Source organism: Orycteropus afer, unplaced genomic scaffold, assembly GCF_000298275.1.
Source record: "Orycteropus afer afer isolate SDZICR_OR568_19922 unplaced genomic scaffold, OryAfe1.0 scaffold00071, whole genome shotgun sequence".
NCBI classification, from domain to species: Eukaryota; Metazoa; Chordata; class Mammalia; order Tubulidentata; family Orycteropodidae; genus Orycteropus; species Orycteropus afer.
In genome coordinates this window covers 11177920-11195453 of record NW_006921658.1, presented here as the reverse complement: position 1 = coordinate 11195453, position 17534 = coordinate 11177920, and the positions used below count along the sequence as shown (strand labels likewise).

Genomic DNA, 17534 nt, shown 5'->3' with positions numbered 1-17534 from the left:
TGGAATGCTGTTTTTTTTCCAGTTTGTTCCTTGGATAGTATTACAGGTAGGCCACACCCCTGGGGAAACTCCCCCTAGACTGACCGGCCGCTTAGGACATAGTCATGTGATCCATCATGAGAAACAACACTCACAAGTGAAGTCCAGCCAAGTTGACAGATCTTCAACTATCACAGTATGTTATGCCAATTGAGCTTGATGTCCCCTGCGACTGTGGTCCCAAGCCCGCGGGATCAACTACTCAGTCCCTCTGGGTAGCTTGGAGCCTTGTTTTTCGCCAATTCTTTCAGTGCAACTTCTACTTTCTCCTTCAATACCATTGGTTCTTGATCATATGCCACATCCTGAAATGGATGAACATCAACCAATTCTTTTTGGTACAGAACTCTGTTATTCCTTCCATCTTCTTTTGATGTTTCCTGCATCATTCAGTATATTGCCTGTAGAATCTTTCAATATTGCAATTCAAGGCTTGAATTTTTCCTTTGGTTCTTTCAACTTGAGAAATGCCAAACATGTTCTTCCTTTTTGGTTTTCTAATTCCAGGTCATTTTTCATTATAACAATTGACTTCACCTTCTCGAGCTGCTCTTTGAAATCTTCCGTTCAGCTCTTTTATCTTGTCATTTTTTCCATTTGCTTTAGCTATTCTTCATTCAAGAGCAAGTTTTGGAGTCTCTTATAACATCCATTTTGGTCTTTTCTTCTTTTCCTGTCTTTCTGATGACCTTTTGCTTTCTTTATGGTTGATGTTCTTGATGTCATCCCACAATTCCTCTGGTTTTCAGTCATTGATTTTCAGTGCATGAAACCTATTTTTCAGATGGTCTAAATTAAGGTGGTATATAATCAACGTCATAATTTGGCTCTCTTTAACTTGTTTTTATTTTCTTCAATTTCATCTTGAACTTTCATGCAAGCAATTGATGGTCTGTTCCAGAGTCAGCTCCTGGCTTTGTTTTGGCTGAAGATATTGAGCTTCTCCATTGCTTTTCTCCATCAATGTAGTTGATCTAATTCCTGTGTATTCCATCTGATGAGGTCCATGTGTATAGCTGCCATTTATGTTGTTCAAAAAAAGATATTTGCAATGAATAAGTCATTGGTTTTGCAAAGTTCTGTCATGAGATCTCCGGTGTCATTTCTATCACCAAGGCCATATTTTCAAACTACCAGTCATTCTTTGTTCCCAACTTTCTCATTCCAATCACCAGTGATAATCAATATATCTTGAATGCATATTCGGTTAATCTCAGACTGCAGAAGTTGGTAAAACTCTTCAAAAACCAGACAGTAGTTTAAATTAACTAGTAAAAAAATTCTGCCTTGAGGATTATGCCTTTTTTTAGATCGGTCTATCAAATTGAAAACAGCAATTCAGACAAGTAGATAAGGACCTTAGCAGACCATTGAGTGTATGGTAATGGGGAAAGAACAACTCAGAAAAGGAGGGTGAGAATATTTGCGTAACTGGAAGAATGTGACTGAATTGTATGTGTAGACACTGTGGAATTGGTGTATGTTTTGCTGCGTATATTTCTAACAACAAAGTTAATAAAATTTAAAAATAAGTTAATAAATTTGTTTTAAAATTCTGAGGAAAAAGCATCAAATGCAAAGATAGAATAAATAGATTTTCAGGCATGCAAAATCTTAAGAAATTTACCTCCCATGCATCTTTTCTCAGGAAGCTACTACAGGATTTATTTTAGCAAAATGAAGGAGTAAAGCAAGAAAGAGGAAGACATAAGATCCAGGAAACAAGGGTTTCAACACAGGAGAGAGTAAAAGAAAATTCCTAAATGATTACAAATACAGTTCACAAGACAATACCTGCACAGTAGACCTAGAGAATAACCAGTGTAGATTTGAACAGAAATGTGGAGGGTACAGGGTAGAAAATGGACCTAATATATTATCTGATACATTTGAGCACATGGATATTCATATTGAGAAGCATTTATAGCCTGTTAAAGATTTTGAGGAGATTAACCACGGAGCAGTTCTTTTTTTCATTCTCGGCTGTATCCGCAGCACCCAGTGCCTAGCACGTAGTAGGTATTCAGAAATACTGATTGAATGAAACATGTCTTTGAAAGTGTTCTTTATCTGTGATTCTGTATATGAACAAGTACCTTGAGAAACCCAGAATACATTTCATCGTAGATTCTGTTCAGTATTGCTCTCTCTCACCTTCCATTCTTGGTGTCTTTTTGCAGGGATTGTATTTGCACATTATGGTACAGTCTGGAGACAACAGAGGAAATTCTCTCATTCAACTCTTCGTCATTTTGGCTTGGGAAAGCTTAGCCTGGAGCCCAAGATTATTGAGGAGTTCAAATATGTGAAAGAGGAAATGCAAAAGCATGGAGAACACCCCTTCAGTCCTTTCTCTATTGTCAATAATGCCATCTCTAACATCATTTGCTCCTTATGTTTTGGCCAGCGTTTTGACTACACCAATAGTGAGTTTAAGAAGATGCTTCATTTTATGTCGCGAGGATTAGAAATCTCTCTGAACAGCCAAGTCCTCCTGATCAACATATGTTCCTGGCTTTATTACCTTCCTTTTGGACCATTTAAGGAATTAAGACTAATTGAAAAAGATATAACCAGTTTCCTTAAAAAAATCATCCAAGATCATCGAGAGTCTCTGGATGTAGAAAACCCTCAGGACTTCATAGACATGTACCTTCTCCACATGGAAGAGGAAAGGAAAAGTAATAGCAGTAGTAGTTTTAATGAAGATTACTTGTTTTATATTATTGGGGATCTCTTCATTGCTGGGACTGATACTACAACTAATTCTTTGCTTTGGTGCCTTCTGTATATGGCGCTGAACCCTGATGTACAAGGTAAAATTTGTTTCCTTCATTCATGGTAAAACCAGATTCAGGATCAGCAACATAAGTTTTCCTTGGTGCTTAACACTAAGCAGTGTTTTCAGGCTAGAAAATCAAATGGAAATACTTGCATATCATAAGGAGTGGTAAGGCATTAATAGTGAAACCCCAAATTTCTAGACACTGCAGCTAGCATCATAACTTGCTTGCCTTGTTTTAAATATCTACCAGGCTGATTCTCTGTGACATCTATGATGGAGAAAGAACTTTAGACAAGGAAATTTTAGAGTTGAAGTGAATCATGATGATCATACGAATCCATTCATTTTGGTTTTAAAATGGAGAATAGAGACCCAGATAAATTATATGACTTTCACAGAGTCACATAATGACATAGTCATTTCAACACCAGTATGTAATGAATGCTGATGGCAGTTCATAGTGGCTGAGTACAAACCTGGATGATATATTAGTTTTCCATTGCCCCTGTAACAAATTATCACAAATTTAATGGCTTAAAATAACATGAATTTATTTTCTTACAGATTGATAGGTTAAAAGTCTGATACATGTCTCACTGGGCTGAAATCAAGATGTTAGCAGGGCTGTGTTCCTTTCTGGAGACTGTAGGGGAAAATCCATTTCCTCGCTATTTCTAGCTTCTAGAGATCACCCACGTTCTTTAGTTCATGGCCCTCATCCTCAATCTTCAAAGCCAGAAATGTTGTATTTCTCAGATAATTCTGTAGTCACATTTCTCTCTGATTCTGAACCTACTGGAAAGATTTTCTGATTTTAAAAACCCATGTGATTAGATTGGGCCCACCCAGATCATCCAGGTAATCTCTCCATCTCCTGGTCCTTAATTTAACACAACTGCAATGTCTCTTTGCATAGTGCCTAAGGCACCTGACTGCTAACCAGAAGGCTGGAGGTTCAAACCCACCAGCCACTCCTCGGAAGGAAGATGGGGCAATCTACTTCCATAGTGATATTGCCTTGGAAACCCAAGGAGGGGTCGCTATGAGTTGGGTCTGACTCAACAGCACATAACAACAGCAATGTCTCTTTGGCCATATAAGAGGTTTAAGGTGTATTTATCTTTCAAAGAAAAAACAAAAACCCACTGCCATTGAGTCAATTCCAACTCATAGTGACCCCCATTGGGTTTCCAAGGTGGTAAATATTTACAGAAGTAAATTGCTTCATCTTCCTTCCATGGAGCAGCTGGTGGGTTGGAACTGCCAACCTTCTAGTTAGCAGGCAAATGCTTTAGGCACTGTACTACCAGAGCTCCTTGTACAGCTTTACGGAGTCATTATTCTTCCTGCCATAGATAGCATTGTGCCTACCTGTATTATTTACCTCTTGCTGAGTAACAAGTTATCTCAAAATTTCTTCTTTTAAAACAACAAACATTTGTTATCTCATGTACTGGTAAACATTTATTATCAAACACATTCCAGTGTCTTTTATACTCGAACCTCAAAGTAACATACGATCACTTCTGCCTTGTTCTGTTTGTCACATAGATCAAACTAATACAAAGTGAGAAGGGACTACAAGAATTAAACACCAAAATGCAAGAATCTTTGAAGGCCATCTGGGCTGTGGCACATTATGGCAGCCAGTTTAGAGTCAATCAATATTCATATGAAAGAATGATTCAGGGTGCTTTTGAATCTAGAATGCTTTCTTCCTTGTCTCTCTTTCTATTATATTATTCTCCTACAAAATCACATAGTGGAATATGATCCCTGAGGCTAGCTGTCTCTTCTTGGGGTATCTGAACAATGTTTCACTTCACTGAAGGTGAATCAGACAGATACTGTTAATTTTACCAGTATCGTGTAAATAGTAATGGGAAGTGTGCAGAAGACTGCGGTATCAACTCTCATCTGGGCTTCTCTTCTGTCTTATTCTTTCCTTTCTTGTATAGAAAAAGTTCACGAAGAAATTGAAAGGGTCATTGGCCCCGACCGAGCCCCTTCACTCACTGACAAGGTCCAGATGCCCTATACTGAGGCCACCATCATGGAGGTGCAAAGACTGGCTGTGGTGGTGCCACTAGCCATTCCTCATATGACTTCAGAGAAAACAGGTAAGTCTAAGTTCTTTGTCCTCTGAATTGCCCTTGAGGGAAGCACAGCCCCCTAATCCAATGGAGGTAAGGAGTGACTGTTGCCTAGCTTGATTCTTCTGAGAGTTTAGGGTTGTGTTTTGGAGAAGCAAATGGACAGCAAAGGAATATTTCAGCCCTCAGTTGTCCATTATGAGTTGTACAGGCATTTCGGCATCACTTTGTCTTATAAATAGCTCTCCCAGTCTTTAGAGCACACTGGCAAAATAAATTATGCTGTATTTTAAGTTGGCTGTGTTGGCAGAAACAACTCTGGAATTAACAAAGATGCTACTCAGTCCTCTGTTTGGGAGTCTGAAGAGCTGGTTTAAATGTGAAATTAAAAATTGTACCTGGAAATTTTCCTACATCAATTTTCACAATTTGTCAACAGAGACATAAGAATTATATAATTAGAAGATCCCATCTGATTCCATGGTGATGTGTTCCACTCTCAGTTACAGTGAAATATGTCCATTTACTCATGTCCTTGACATATAGCTAGCTACCCAGACTCTCATTAAGTATCCTTAGTAACCAGGATTCTACCTCCTCTTACATTGTTGCGTGAACATTATCTTAAACAGTCCTTTGTAAATGGCATTGGGTCACATAGCAGTTACTCAGGTGCACATTACATACACTGTGTGTACAGTGCGTTGGTCACTGTTAACTTGCTAGCTGTTAAGAGCCAGTGAGCAGTGTTGATTTCTCTGAACATTCTTTTACCTTAGTTTACCTTCCTCACCATATTGTTTGTGGACATAAAAAATTCTGTAAATTATAAAAGATTATTGAATTATTAAGGAAAGTTTTCCTGGAATACCTTACTATTTCTGTCTCAGTGTTTTCTCTTTATTGTAATGTTGTCTTGGTTTGATTTAATTCAACATCATCTGGGCACCCAGTGGCATCACTAGGCAGGGGTAAGGTATTGGGGGGAGTGGGGAAAGCGGTGACCCACACCTACAGCACCTGCCATTGGGTGGAGAAGAGGGTCTCCATCTTGGCCAGTAGGAGAGGGGAGAAGCTACAGGGAGCCACAGGGTGGGGAAGTTGAGTGGGGGAGGCGATGGGGCCAGGAGAGCTAGAGGAGAAGCTCAGCACATGGCTGTGCACAGGAATGGGTGGCCAGGCCATTCTGCACTGCAGGTGGTGGTTTGTCACCCAGCCCAGCCAGCTGCAGGGGGTGGGGTGGGGTGGGGGGATGAGTGTGATACCATGAATTCCTGCACTAGGATAACATCAACCCTAGTGATACCATGGCAAGCACCTCCTATGCTCTGTCTCAGGCTGGGTACTGAGAAGGTGTAACAAGTAGGATGTCAGTTGATAAAACCTTGCCCCTGTCCTCTAGAACCTCAGTGTTTCCCCTCTGTGAATTAAGATACTAGGTATGTAAGTAGATTTTTTTTTTCTTTCTTTGAGAAAATGATGGTTAGGGAGAACTATACTATGAGTCACAATCGACAGTGGGTTTGGTTTTGGTTTAGGGAGAACTAAAATGATGTTAGGAGCTCTGGTGGCTTGGTACCTAAGGCACTTGACTGCTAATCAGAAGGCTGTAGATTGAAATCCACTAGCCACTCCTCAGAAGGAAAGTTGGGCAATCTACTTCTGTAGTGATACTGCCTTGGAAACCCAAGGGGGGGTCACTATGAATCGGATCTGACTCAAAAGCAGTGGGTCTTAAAATTATGTTGATTGGCACTGTGGTTTTGTTTGTTTGTTTCAGTGCTTCAAGGGTATACCATCCCTAAAGGCACAGTGGTCATACCCAACTTGTGGTCAGTACACAGAGACCCAGCCATCTGGGAGAAACCAGATGACTTCTATCCTAATCGATTTCTGGATGAGCAAGGACAGCTTATCAAAAAAGAAACCTTTATTCCTTTTGGGATAGGTAAGTTAAACTTTTTTTAAAAAGCAATATAAATAAAACAGTAGAACTAAAAAAAAAAAAAAAAAAACTTTTATTATTTTATGTTTTAAAAATGCTTCTTTCTTGGCAAACTAATTTAAGGAATAAATAATTTAGATAATGTGTCTTCACTGTGTTCATTTCAGATTTTAGAAACAAGAGCAATTGCTTTTAAATTTTTAGACATTACTAGAAATCTTACTGGGTTGCCCAGGTGATTGGGTGCCAGACAACTGTTGAAGAGTTACTTCTGACTTTTTGCTGGGCTGGAGGGTAAGAGGGTGGGTTCTCTAATCTCACCAGTTTCTCTTTTAGCCTCCTACATTAGAATCTCTGAGATTTTTTCCTCTGGAAAAGGAAAGCTGCAGAGATTCTTATCTGTCTTTTTCCCCTTTAATCTTCCAGTTAAGAGCAAAGAAAAGGCATAGGGGAAAGAGGGTAGCCTGCTGCATTGAGTCTGGTATCTAGGTCCTGTCTGGGATGAGACTGGGTTTTCATGAGTAGGAGTAAAAATGTGAACTTATTTTAAAATTTTGATGAACATATATTATGGGAGGCCGTGTGGTATATATAGCACTTTTATTTTAAAACTCTTTATATCTGCATTTAAACATTCAAATTTAGATATTTCATATAATATTTTTACTTTTGAGATAGAAAAAGGCATAATATTATAATTCTCTTTTGTACTCTCCTTTTTAGGGAAGCGGGTGTGTATGGGAGAGCAACTGGCAAAGATGGAATTATTCCTGATGTTTGTGAGCCTAATGCAGAGTTTCACATTCACTTTACCTAAGGATTCTAAGAAGCCTATCCTGACGGGAAGATTTGGTCTAACTTTAGCCCCACATCCATTTAATATAGTTGTTTCAAAAAGATGAAGTTTCCAAAAAGAGTTGGTAAACGGATACATATGTCCTTCTGAACAGGTTTTTCTTCTGCTGTTGACAGCAATTTAACATATCCAGATTAGACTCAAATTAAGGAGAGATTAAAATGAGTAGAGATCTCGGGAGCTTTCATCTCTGAGGATTCCTCAGCAGGACACATCAGCCATTTTATTAATTCATATCTGTAATTTTGGGGTACTATTTTGGAAAGCAGAATATCTGGATTTGAGGCCCAGTGGCTTCCACCAATGAGCGTTTCTTCTCACCTCTCTGTGCCTCAGTCATCCATCTGTAAAACGAGGGTAACATAACTTACCTTCCCTCTAGCTTTCAGCAAAGGTAATGTGCCTTGTATCCTTTCTGACATTGCTGAAACTGTTAGGTTCTGGAGAGGAGTAGAATGTTCATGACCTGTGACAACATGAAGTGTGTTCAGATTTGAATACTTTGTCAGAGAGGGATGTGGGTTTGGGTTATGTTGAGCTAGAGCTTTTCTCAGCTCAGGCATAGACAGATTCTATGCCAGTTTTTTGTTTTATTTTGTAACTGTTGTCTTTCTATTTATGATTTTAGTTTTTGTGGGCATAGGATGAAGCAGACCTTTGTCCAGTGCAGTGTAGTAAATTACCTAATATGGCTTTTCTAGCCATAAGTCTTTGTAAACTCCATGGTGGAATTTGCTGTGAGAAACTGAGTAGCTCCTGATTGTTGAAATCATCCACCTGGGGTATTTCTGTTGGGAGCAGCACAAAGTAATTTTTGGAAAGTTCGCTTTCTCTCAGGTGTATAGAATTCTGATGTTGGGATTGGTTGGTTTGGCCTCAAAAAGGAATCCTCCTAGAGGCACAAGGAGTCTCTCTGACTTCTGGCTGAGAAAAACGTGCTGCTGAGAGAAACATACTCTTAAGAGACACGCACTGCTGAGAAAGAGACACACACTGCTGGGAGAGAGACTGAGAGAGACTATTGGCTGAGAGACGGTGGGCTGAGAGAGACTGAGTGTTGTTCCTGAACTTGAATCATAGCCTGGTGCTTCCCTAATAAACCCCATAATCTGTGAGTTCTGTGTGGCCACTGCAGCAAATTATCAAACCCAGCAGAGAGGTGGGTGCTGTGGAAGGAGCGGTTGGTATCAGGGTTGGGGAAAGGGCTGGAGGGAGGCAGCATGTCTGGCCTCGCAGGAATAGGCCTTGGGCTGCTGATGGTGATTCTGTCTTCCTCTTGTGGGGGTAGAGGAAGTAAGAAGATGCAGTCTCTCTGCCCCTTTAGCATCCAGTATATGGGGGGTGGATTTTAAAAAATCTTCCCATAATTATTTGAATTTATGTTGCTACCTTCTACATCACTTACATGGACATTAAGCCTGGCTGAAGAAATAACTTCATGCCAGAATTTCTTTCTGCTGACTTGACTTGCAAAGTTGTAGCTTTACCTTTTGACTTGCACCCCAAATAGTGAGATCAGGAATTCTGATGCTAGTATTCATCAGGAAAGGGCTCTTCTTTCAAACTATACTGAACATTTCTTTTCCATTCTTCCTGCCATTAGACCCAATGTCTATCATCCTTGAATACTCTCAAAGGCAGGAAGACATTCTTACTGTTTATTAATGAACTAAATTATTTCTTAATTTAAACAAAATAAAAAGGCCCCAGTAGAAGAGCATTTCTCAACAGGGGTAGTAACCCCTACAGAGGTTGTTTGGAAATGTGTGGGTCCATGATTTCGTAATCATGATGATGGAGGTGTTCCTGGCCTTTTGCTGCTGTGGGGGTTTGGATGCTCAATGTCCTGCAATGTCAGAGCAGTTCTACACAATGATGGCTTGTCTGGTTCCGTATGCCAAACATTTGCCCCAATAAGAACACTGCTCTAGAAAATCACGCTCCAAATAATGAATAACCCTTTCCAGTAGTAGTCTGTATACAGCCATAATCATGGTAATTATATGCGGTTTGACCTCTCCCTCATGCTGGCACCATGCTCAGTGTTTCACTTGTACATTTATTTAAAATTCTTACAGAAACCCTATTCACAAGATGCTATTTTGCAACTGATGAAAGTGAAGCTTAGTGAAGTGAAGTTATGTAGTTCAAAGGTACCAAACTTACTGGTCTTCGTGGCTGGAGAGCTCATTCTGAACCACATCTCTGTACTGCCACCACTCAATCCCATAGCAGTCAGCACCTCTGCCTCACGCTGTGGTCATATGGGTTCTTCTTTATCTCAGACTGAGCTCCTTGAGGTGAGGAGTCCTGTTGTTTTCCCCCTCACAGTGCCTTGCTCTTAGTGGGTGCCCAATTGACATGTAAATAACTGTTAGGAAGTGTTGTTATTGTTGAGTACCATCGAGTCAATTCTGAATCATAGCAGCCCCATGTGACAAAGTAGAACTGCCCCATAGGGTATTCTTGGCTGTAATCTTTATGGAAGCAGATCACCAGGTCTTTGTCCTGAGGAAACACTGACCTTTCAGTTAAGAGCCAAGCACTTAACAGTTGTACCACCAGGGCTCATTGTTAAGAAGTGTACATAAGCAGAAAATTCCACCCTATTTGAATAACTGCAGGTCATATTTTGTTGCTTAAAGATAACAAAAATCAGTGAGTGTTATTTGTTAATGCCAACTGCAGCCTGTTTTTTTTTTTTTTTTTTGTTATTTAATTACTGGACTTTTGTTCATCATCTAAAACAATCATTTTAAGCAAACTTAGAATGATGCCTTGCAGTTTAAATATAACATATGATGTGAGCTCCCAACAGCTGGACATGATGCCACATCCAGGAGCTTCTTATTTATTTTCCTAAAGGAGGGAACCAACTAATACTGTTCCTCTTGCTGGGGAACAGGGGATAAAAGATCTAGAGTGGTTTGTACATTGAAAAATGAATGAAAATGGAAAGGTGCAACTCTGAACTGGAACCCTTCAGTTAGCAAGGTCTCCCTGTGAATCATCCATTCCTTCCCCAATTTTCCACACCAGTCAAGAGGACACCACACCTCCCCAACCTCCAACTTTTCTATTTGCCATGAGCTACATTTTGGGTAGTCAGATCTTGGTGTATAGTCCAGGGCAGTTTTGAGTACTAGGCTGACTTTTCCTTTTAATCTAGCACATGTCTAGGCAACCTTCTGTGTGCTCAAGGAATGGGTATAATATCTGCTTAATGAAAAGAAAGAAATAAAACATAAGAGGAGGAAGAACTGCATATTATATAAGCAAAAGTTTGACAGATTTTTTGACTCAACATTTTTTGTATTATCCACTTCATTGCTCTTTTCCTTTTTATAAATGCAATCAAGCATTTTCATTATATAGGACAAGTGAAACATAAGCTAATTATTTAGGTGCTTTGGGGATTTTTGTTATTAATAAAGGAAAAACTACAAGACTAATTGCAGAGGGATTGAGAGTAAATGGGTGGGTCAGGGGGGAGTTGTATAGATTTTAGATGAGATGATATGTGTATGGATTTATACTATACTGTGGGCAGAGATCACTTTGTTCCTCTTGTGTGATTTCATATGCTTTTGAATTACACTAATGACTTAGCATTAGCAAATTAATTACTCGTCAATGTATACTTGTGTTTTCAATATTCCTAACCAAAGAGTAAGGAGCTCTGATGGTGTAGTATCTAAGGCATTTGACTGCTAACCAGAAGGTTGGCAGTTCAAAACCACCAGCCACTCTGTAGAAGGAATACTGGGCAATCTACTTCCTTACTGCCTTGGAAACCCAAAGGGGTCATTGTTGTTGTTGTTGTTATGTGCCGTCAAGTCGGACCCGACTCATAGCGACCCCTCCTTGGGTTTCCAAGGCAGTATCATTATGGAAGTAGATAGCCCCATCTTCTTTCCGAGGAGTGGCTGGTGGGTTTGAACCGCCAGACTTCTGGTTAGCAGTCAAGTGCCTTAGCCACTATGCTACCAGAGCTCCCAAAGGGGTCGTTATGAGTCGGAATCGACTCAATGGCAGTGAGTTTTTTTTGTTTTTCAAGTAACAAAATAAGGAGCGCTGGGGTGTAGTGCCTAGGGCATTTGACTGCAAACAAGAAGGTTGGCGGTTCAAACCCATCAGCCACTCTACAGAAGGAAGACTGGGTAATCTATTTCTGTAAAGATTTACCACCTCGGAAACCCAAAGAGGGTCACTATAAGTGGGAATCAACTCAGTGGTAGTGAGTTTGGTTTGTTTTTTTAACCAAAGAGAAGGGAGTCCTGCTGGCACGGTGGTTAAAGCATTTGGTGGCAAACCAAAAGATCAGAGGTATGAACCCACCAGCTGCTCTGTGGGAGAAAGATGAGGCAGTCTGCTTCTGTAAAGAGTTCAACCTTGGGAGCCCTTTGGAGCCATTCTCTTCTGTTCTATAGGATCACTATGAGTGGAATTGACTCAGTGGCAGTGGGTTTGGGTAACCAGAGTTTTTAACTTACTTGAGTGAAAGCCTCTGCTTCGTGTGAGATTATGGTGAAATTTCATTTGTATTAAACTTTTAAATGCAATGCCTTTAACTGGACAACTTTTTTTAAAAAAAATCTTTATATGGTAAATCACTGAATGGACTGTTAATGCTTTCCTCACATGTTAACATTTTACGGTTTTGTACTTTCTAGTTTACTTGAAATGTGCAAATAATTGTACTTTGTTTTACAAGTCTCCCTAATACCTGTTAATCCTCATCTTCAACACAACTTTGATGTTTTTAATAAACTTTTAACAGAAAAGTGTCAGGTCTGGTTTTTTGTTTATTTTTTTGATTGCTAAACTACATTCTATTTTACCAGATGTCAAGTTAGGAAATGTTGGAGGAGGGAGTAGACCTCCAAATAAAGATGTTGTTAGCTGCTATCAGATTGTCTCCAACTCATGATAACTCTGTGTACAACATTACAAAGTATTGCCCAGTCCTGTATCATCTTCTCAGTTGTTGGTAAATTTGAGTCCATTGTGGAAGCCACTGCATATGTGAATGCCTTCTAACCTAGGGGGCTTATCTTCCAGCACTATATAAGATAATATTTGTTGTAATCCATAGGGTTTCCATTGGCTGATTTTCCTAAAGATTGCCAGGCCTTTCTTCCTAATCTGTCTTAGTATGAAAGCTCCACTGAAACATGTCCACCATGGGTGACCCTGATGGTATGTGAAATACCAGTGGCATAGCTTCTAGCATCATAGCAAAACACAAGTCACCACGGTACAATAAACTACAATATACTGACAGATAGGTAGTAGCCAAAACAGATAGTCACAATATTAGCATTGTCTTTCAGTAGGAGGATGAGGCTTGGGGGGAAAAAAAAAAGTCTCATCAGAGCCATTACTCACGGAACTGTATCATACCCTATGCTTCTTATTTCCCACTATTTACAGGAGGGATGAGTCTACACAAGTCCATTGTGGCAAAGTATTGAATGCCAGTCTTTTTTACACAGCTCAGCTCAGTAAGAAGAACTTTTTAATACCTAACCCTTTTTTTTTTTTGGCGTATGGATGAACTCTCTGCTGTCTTTCCCATGGCCCACTCCACCTCCTGCAGGGGTCAGGTCCAAGGTTATTTCCTCAGAGAGCCCTTCTGGTGAAGCACTATCTAAAGTTACCTCTCCAGAAAACTCCCTAATCTTGTAACCCAGCTTGTTTCTTTCAGTGTCGTCACTATCTCATTTACCTTGTTCATTCAAGTCTTTTTTCCCTCATTTCTCCCAGCTCCAGCCCACTGGGGTGTAAAGGGCTGGCTCTGTTCAGGATCACCAGGCCTACCACAATGCCTCACACAGAGCAAGTGCTCAGTAAATATGTTGGAAAAATGAATGGAGAAGTAAGGCCATTGTCTGAGAAGCTTGTAAGGTAGAGAGTAATTGACACCACCAAGTCTGTCACTGTTTCCTGTCTACCTTATCATTGTTTATGGTTGTGACACTAAAGTATGAATTTCAGCTGAAATAGTAGAAGTGATATGAAGGAAAAACTGAAAATGCAATGACTTGACACTTTCAAATCCACTTAAGTTTTGCCATATTTATTTAGAAACCAAATTAATATAAGTGGGGTGTTTGTTCATTAGTAACATAGATGTGGTTTTACTGGCTAAGCTGCTGATCTTACTGGGTTTTATCACAACTGAAATATTTTGTATTCATATCACTTCCCCCCTTTTGTATGAGAGTTTGAATGCTTCATCAGTTTCCATTAATGGATGTTGTTGTTAAGTGCCCGCAAGTTGACTTTTGACTAATAGTGATCTCATATGGCAGAGTAGAAATGCCCCATAGGGTTTAATTGGCTGTAATCTATACAGAATCAGATCACTAAGTCTATCTCCCGCAGAGACCCTGGGTGGGCTCCAACTGCCAACATTTTGGCAAGTGCTTAACCATTGCACCACCAGGGCTCCATTTTATTAAGGGATAAACTAAAACACCCATTGCCACCAAGTCTATTCCAACTTGTAGATACCCTATAGGACAGAGTAGGACTACCCCATATGGTTTTCAAAGCTATAAATCCTTATAGAAGCAGACTGCCACATCTATATCCCACAGAGCAATACAGGTGAGTTTGACCACTGTCCTTTCAATTAGCAGTTGAGACTTTAACCATTGCACTACCAGGCCTCCCTTCATTAAGGGATAGGGCTAACTCAACAAGGTACAACTAAAACTCAACTTTTTCATCTTATTTACTCAAGGATTTCATAGAGCAGTACACCCAAAATTCTTCTCTTTAGAGACAACATTTTTATAGGATAATCCAGTTAGTATTTTATACCTAATAGTCTTAGTCCACTCTTCTGTCAGCCACCACTCATCTGTCAGTTTGTCATACTGTGTTGGCTTTTATGCTGCGGTGATGCTGGAAGTTATGCCATCAGTATTTCAAATGCCAGCAGGATCACTCATGGTGGACAGATTCTAGCAGAGCTTCTAGACTAAGACAAACTGAGAAGGACTTGGTGATCTACTTCAGAAAAAAAAAAAAAGACTAGTAAAAACCATATGAATAGCACTGGAATATGATCAGATATAGTGCCTGAAGATGAGCCTCCCAGGTTGGAAGGGTGGGGAACAGCTGCCTCCTCAAAGTAGTTTTGGTTAAGTGCTATTGAGTTGGCTCTCATTCATAGCAATCCTGTCTACAACAGAATGCAATGCTCCCCAGTCCTGTGCCATCATCACAATCTTTGTTATGCCTGAGCCCATTGTTAAGCCACTGCCTCGATCCATCTCATTGAGAGTCTTCCTCTTTTTCACTGACACTTTATTTTACGAAGCGTATCTTTCTTCAAGGGAGCTCTGGTGGCATAGTACCTAAGGCATTTGACTGCTCATCAGAAGGCTGGCGGTTCAAACCCACCAGACACTCCTCAGAAGGAAGACTGGGCAATCTATTTCCATAGAGATAGCACCCTGGAAACCCAAGGAGGGGTCGCGAAGGAGCTCTGGTGGCAGAATGCCTAAGGCATTTGGCTGCTAACCAGAAGGTTGGCGGTTTGAGCCCATCAGCCACTAGAAGAACTATAAGACTAATTGCATACAGATGTAGAAGACCAGGCAATCTACTTCTGTAAAGATTTACCACCTCAGAAATCCAGTGGGGGACAATATGAGTCAGAATTGACTCAATGGCAGTGGGTTTGATTTTTGTTTTATCTTTCTCCAGGGGCTGGTGCTTTCTGATAACATGACCAAAGTACATGAGAAGTCTGGCCATTCTCACTTCAAAGGAGTATTCCAGCTGTATTTCTTCCAAGATAAAATTGTTTGTTCTTCTGGCTGTTGTTGCTATGTGCCGTCAAGTCATCTCTGACTCACAGCAACCCTATGCACAACACAACGAAACACCGCCCGGTCCCACACCAGCTCCATGATCCTTGCTATACTTGAGCCCATCACCACAGCCATCATATCAATCCATCTTGTTGAGGGCCTTCCCCTCTTTTGTCAACCCTCCACCTTACCAAACATGGCATCATTCTTCAGGGAATGGTCCCTTCTGACAACATCACCAAAGTACGTGAGATGAAGTCTGGCCATTCTTGCTTCCAAGGAGCATTCCAGCTGCACTTCCTCCAGGATAGATTTGTTAGATCTTTTAGCAGTCCATGGTACTTTCAGCATTCTTTGTCAGCACCACATCTCAAAAGCATCAACTGTTATTCAGTCTTCCTTATTCATTGTCCAACTCTCACATGCATATGAGGCAATTTAAAATACCATGGCTTGTGTCTGGCACACCTTAGTCCTCAAGCAGATATTTTTGCTCTTCAGCACTTGAAAGAGGTCCTTTGCAGCCGATTTGCCCAGTGCTATACATCATCTGGTAGCATAGTGGCTAAGGCACTTGACTGCTAACCAGAAGGCTGGCGGTTCAAACCCACCAGCCACTCCTCGGAAGGAAGGTTGGGCAATCCTACTTCCGTAGTGATACTGCCTCGGAAACCCAAGGAGGGGTCGCTATGAGTCAGGGCTGACTCGACGGCACATAGCAACAACAACAACATACATCATCTGATGTCCTGACTGCTGCTCCCATTGGCGTCAATTGTAGAACCAAGCAATGTGAGGTCTTTGACAACTTCAGTCTTGTCTCCATTAATCATGATGTTGCTTATAGGTCCAGTTGTGAGGATTTTTGGTTTCTTTATATTGAGCTGTAATCCATACTGCAGACTGTATTCTTCAATCTTCATCAGTAAGTACTTCAAGTTATCCTCATTTTCAGCAAGCAAAGTTTTGTCATCAGTGTATCACAGATTGTTAACAATTCTTCATCCTATCCTGATAGCACATTCTTCTTCATATAGTACAGCTCCTTACAGCGTTATTTCCTCAGCATATAGATTGACTTAAGTATGGTTTTCACAACCTTGACACACTCCCTTCTTGATTTTAAACCATGCAGTGTCCCCTTGCTGTGTTCGAACGACAGCCTCCTGGTCTATGTACAGATTCCCCATGAATACAATTAGGAATTCCCATTCTTCTCAATGTTACCCATAATTTGTTATGATGCACACAATCAAATGCTTTTGCATAGTCAATAAAATACAAGTAAACATCTTTCTGGTGTTCTTTGCTTTCAGCCAAGATCCATCTGACATCAGCAATGATATCCCTTGTTCCACGTCCTCTTCTGAATCCAGCTTTCATTTCTGGAAGTTCTCTGTCAATATACTGCTGCAACAATTTTTTAATTATATTCAGTAAGGTTTTACTTGCATGCAATATTAATTATATTGTTCAATAATTTCCACATTTTGTGGAATCACCTTTCTTTGGAATGGGTAAAAATATGGATCTCTTCCAATCAGTTGGCCAGGTAGCTGTCTTCCAAATCTCTCAGCATAGCTGAGTGAATGCCTCCAGCGGGGCATCCATTTGTTGAAACAGCTCAGCGGGTATTTGTTGAAACAGCTCAGCGGGTATTCCATCAATCCCTGAAGCCTTGTTCTTCGCCACTTTCTTCAGTGCAGCTTCAAATTCTTCCTTCAATACCATTGATTCTTAATCATATGCCACCTCCTGAAATGAATGAAGATCAACCAGGTCTTTTTGGTATAGTGATTCTGTGTATTCTTTCCATCATCAATTGTATCATCTTTTGATGCTTCCTGCATCATTCAATATTTTGCCCATAGAATCTTTCAATATTGCAACTTGAGGCTTAAATTTTTTCCTCAGTTCTTTCAGCTTGAGAAATGCTGAGCATGTTCTTCCCTTTTGGTTTTCTAACTCCAGGTCTTTGTACATTTCATTA

The 17534-nt window shown here is 40.3% G+C and overlaps 1 protein-coding gene across 1 annotated transcript in view; it reads left to right on the top strand.

The window, feature by feature from the left end:
• Nucleotides 1-7764, top strand: part of LOC103196926 (cytochrome P450 2U1) — a 41316-nt gene extending 33552 nt beyond the window's left edge. Inside the window, exons 2-5 of the mRNA XM_007940769.2 lie at nt 2220-2855; nt 4783-4944; nt 6698-6865; nt 7586-7764. Of these exons, the coding sequence (XP_007938960.1) occupies nt 2220-2855; nt 4783-4944; nt 6698-6865; nt 7586-7764 (1145 nt within the window). The remainder of the gene's footprint in view (nt 1-2219; nt 2856-4782; nt 4945-6697; nt 6866-7585) is intronic.
• Nucleotides 7765-17534: the final 9770 nt, after the last annotated feature.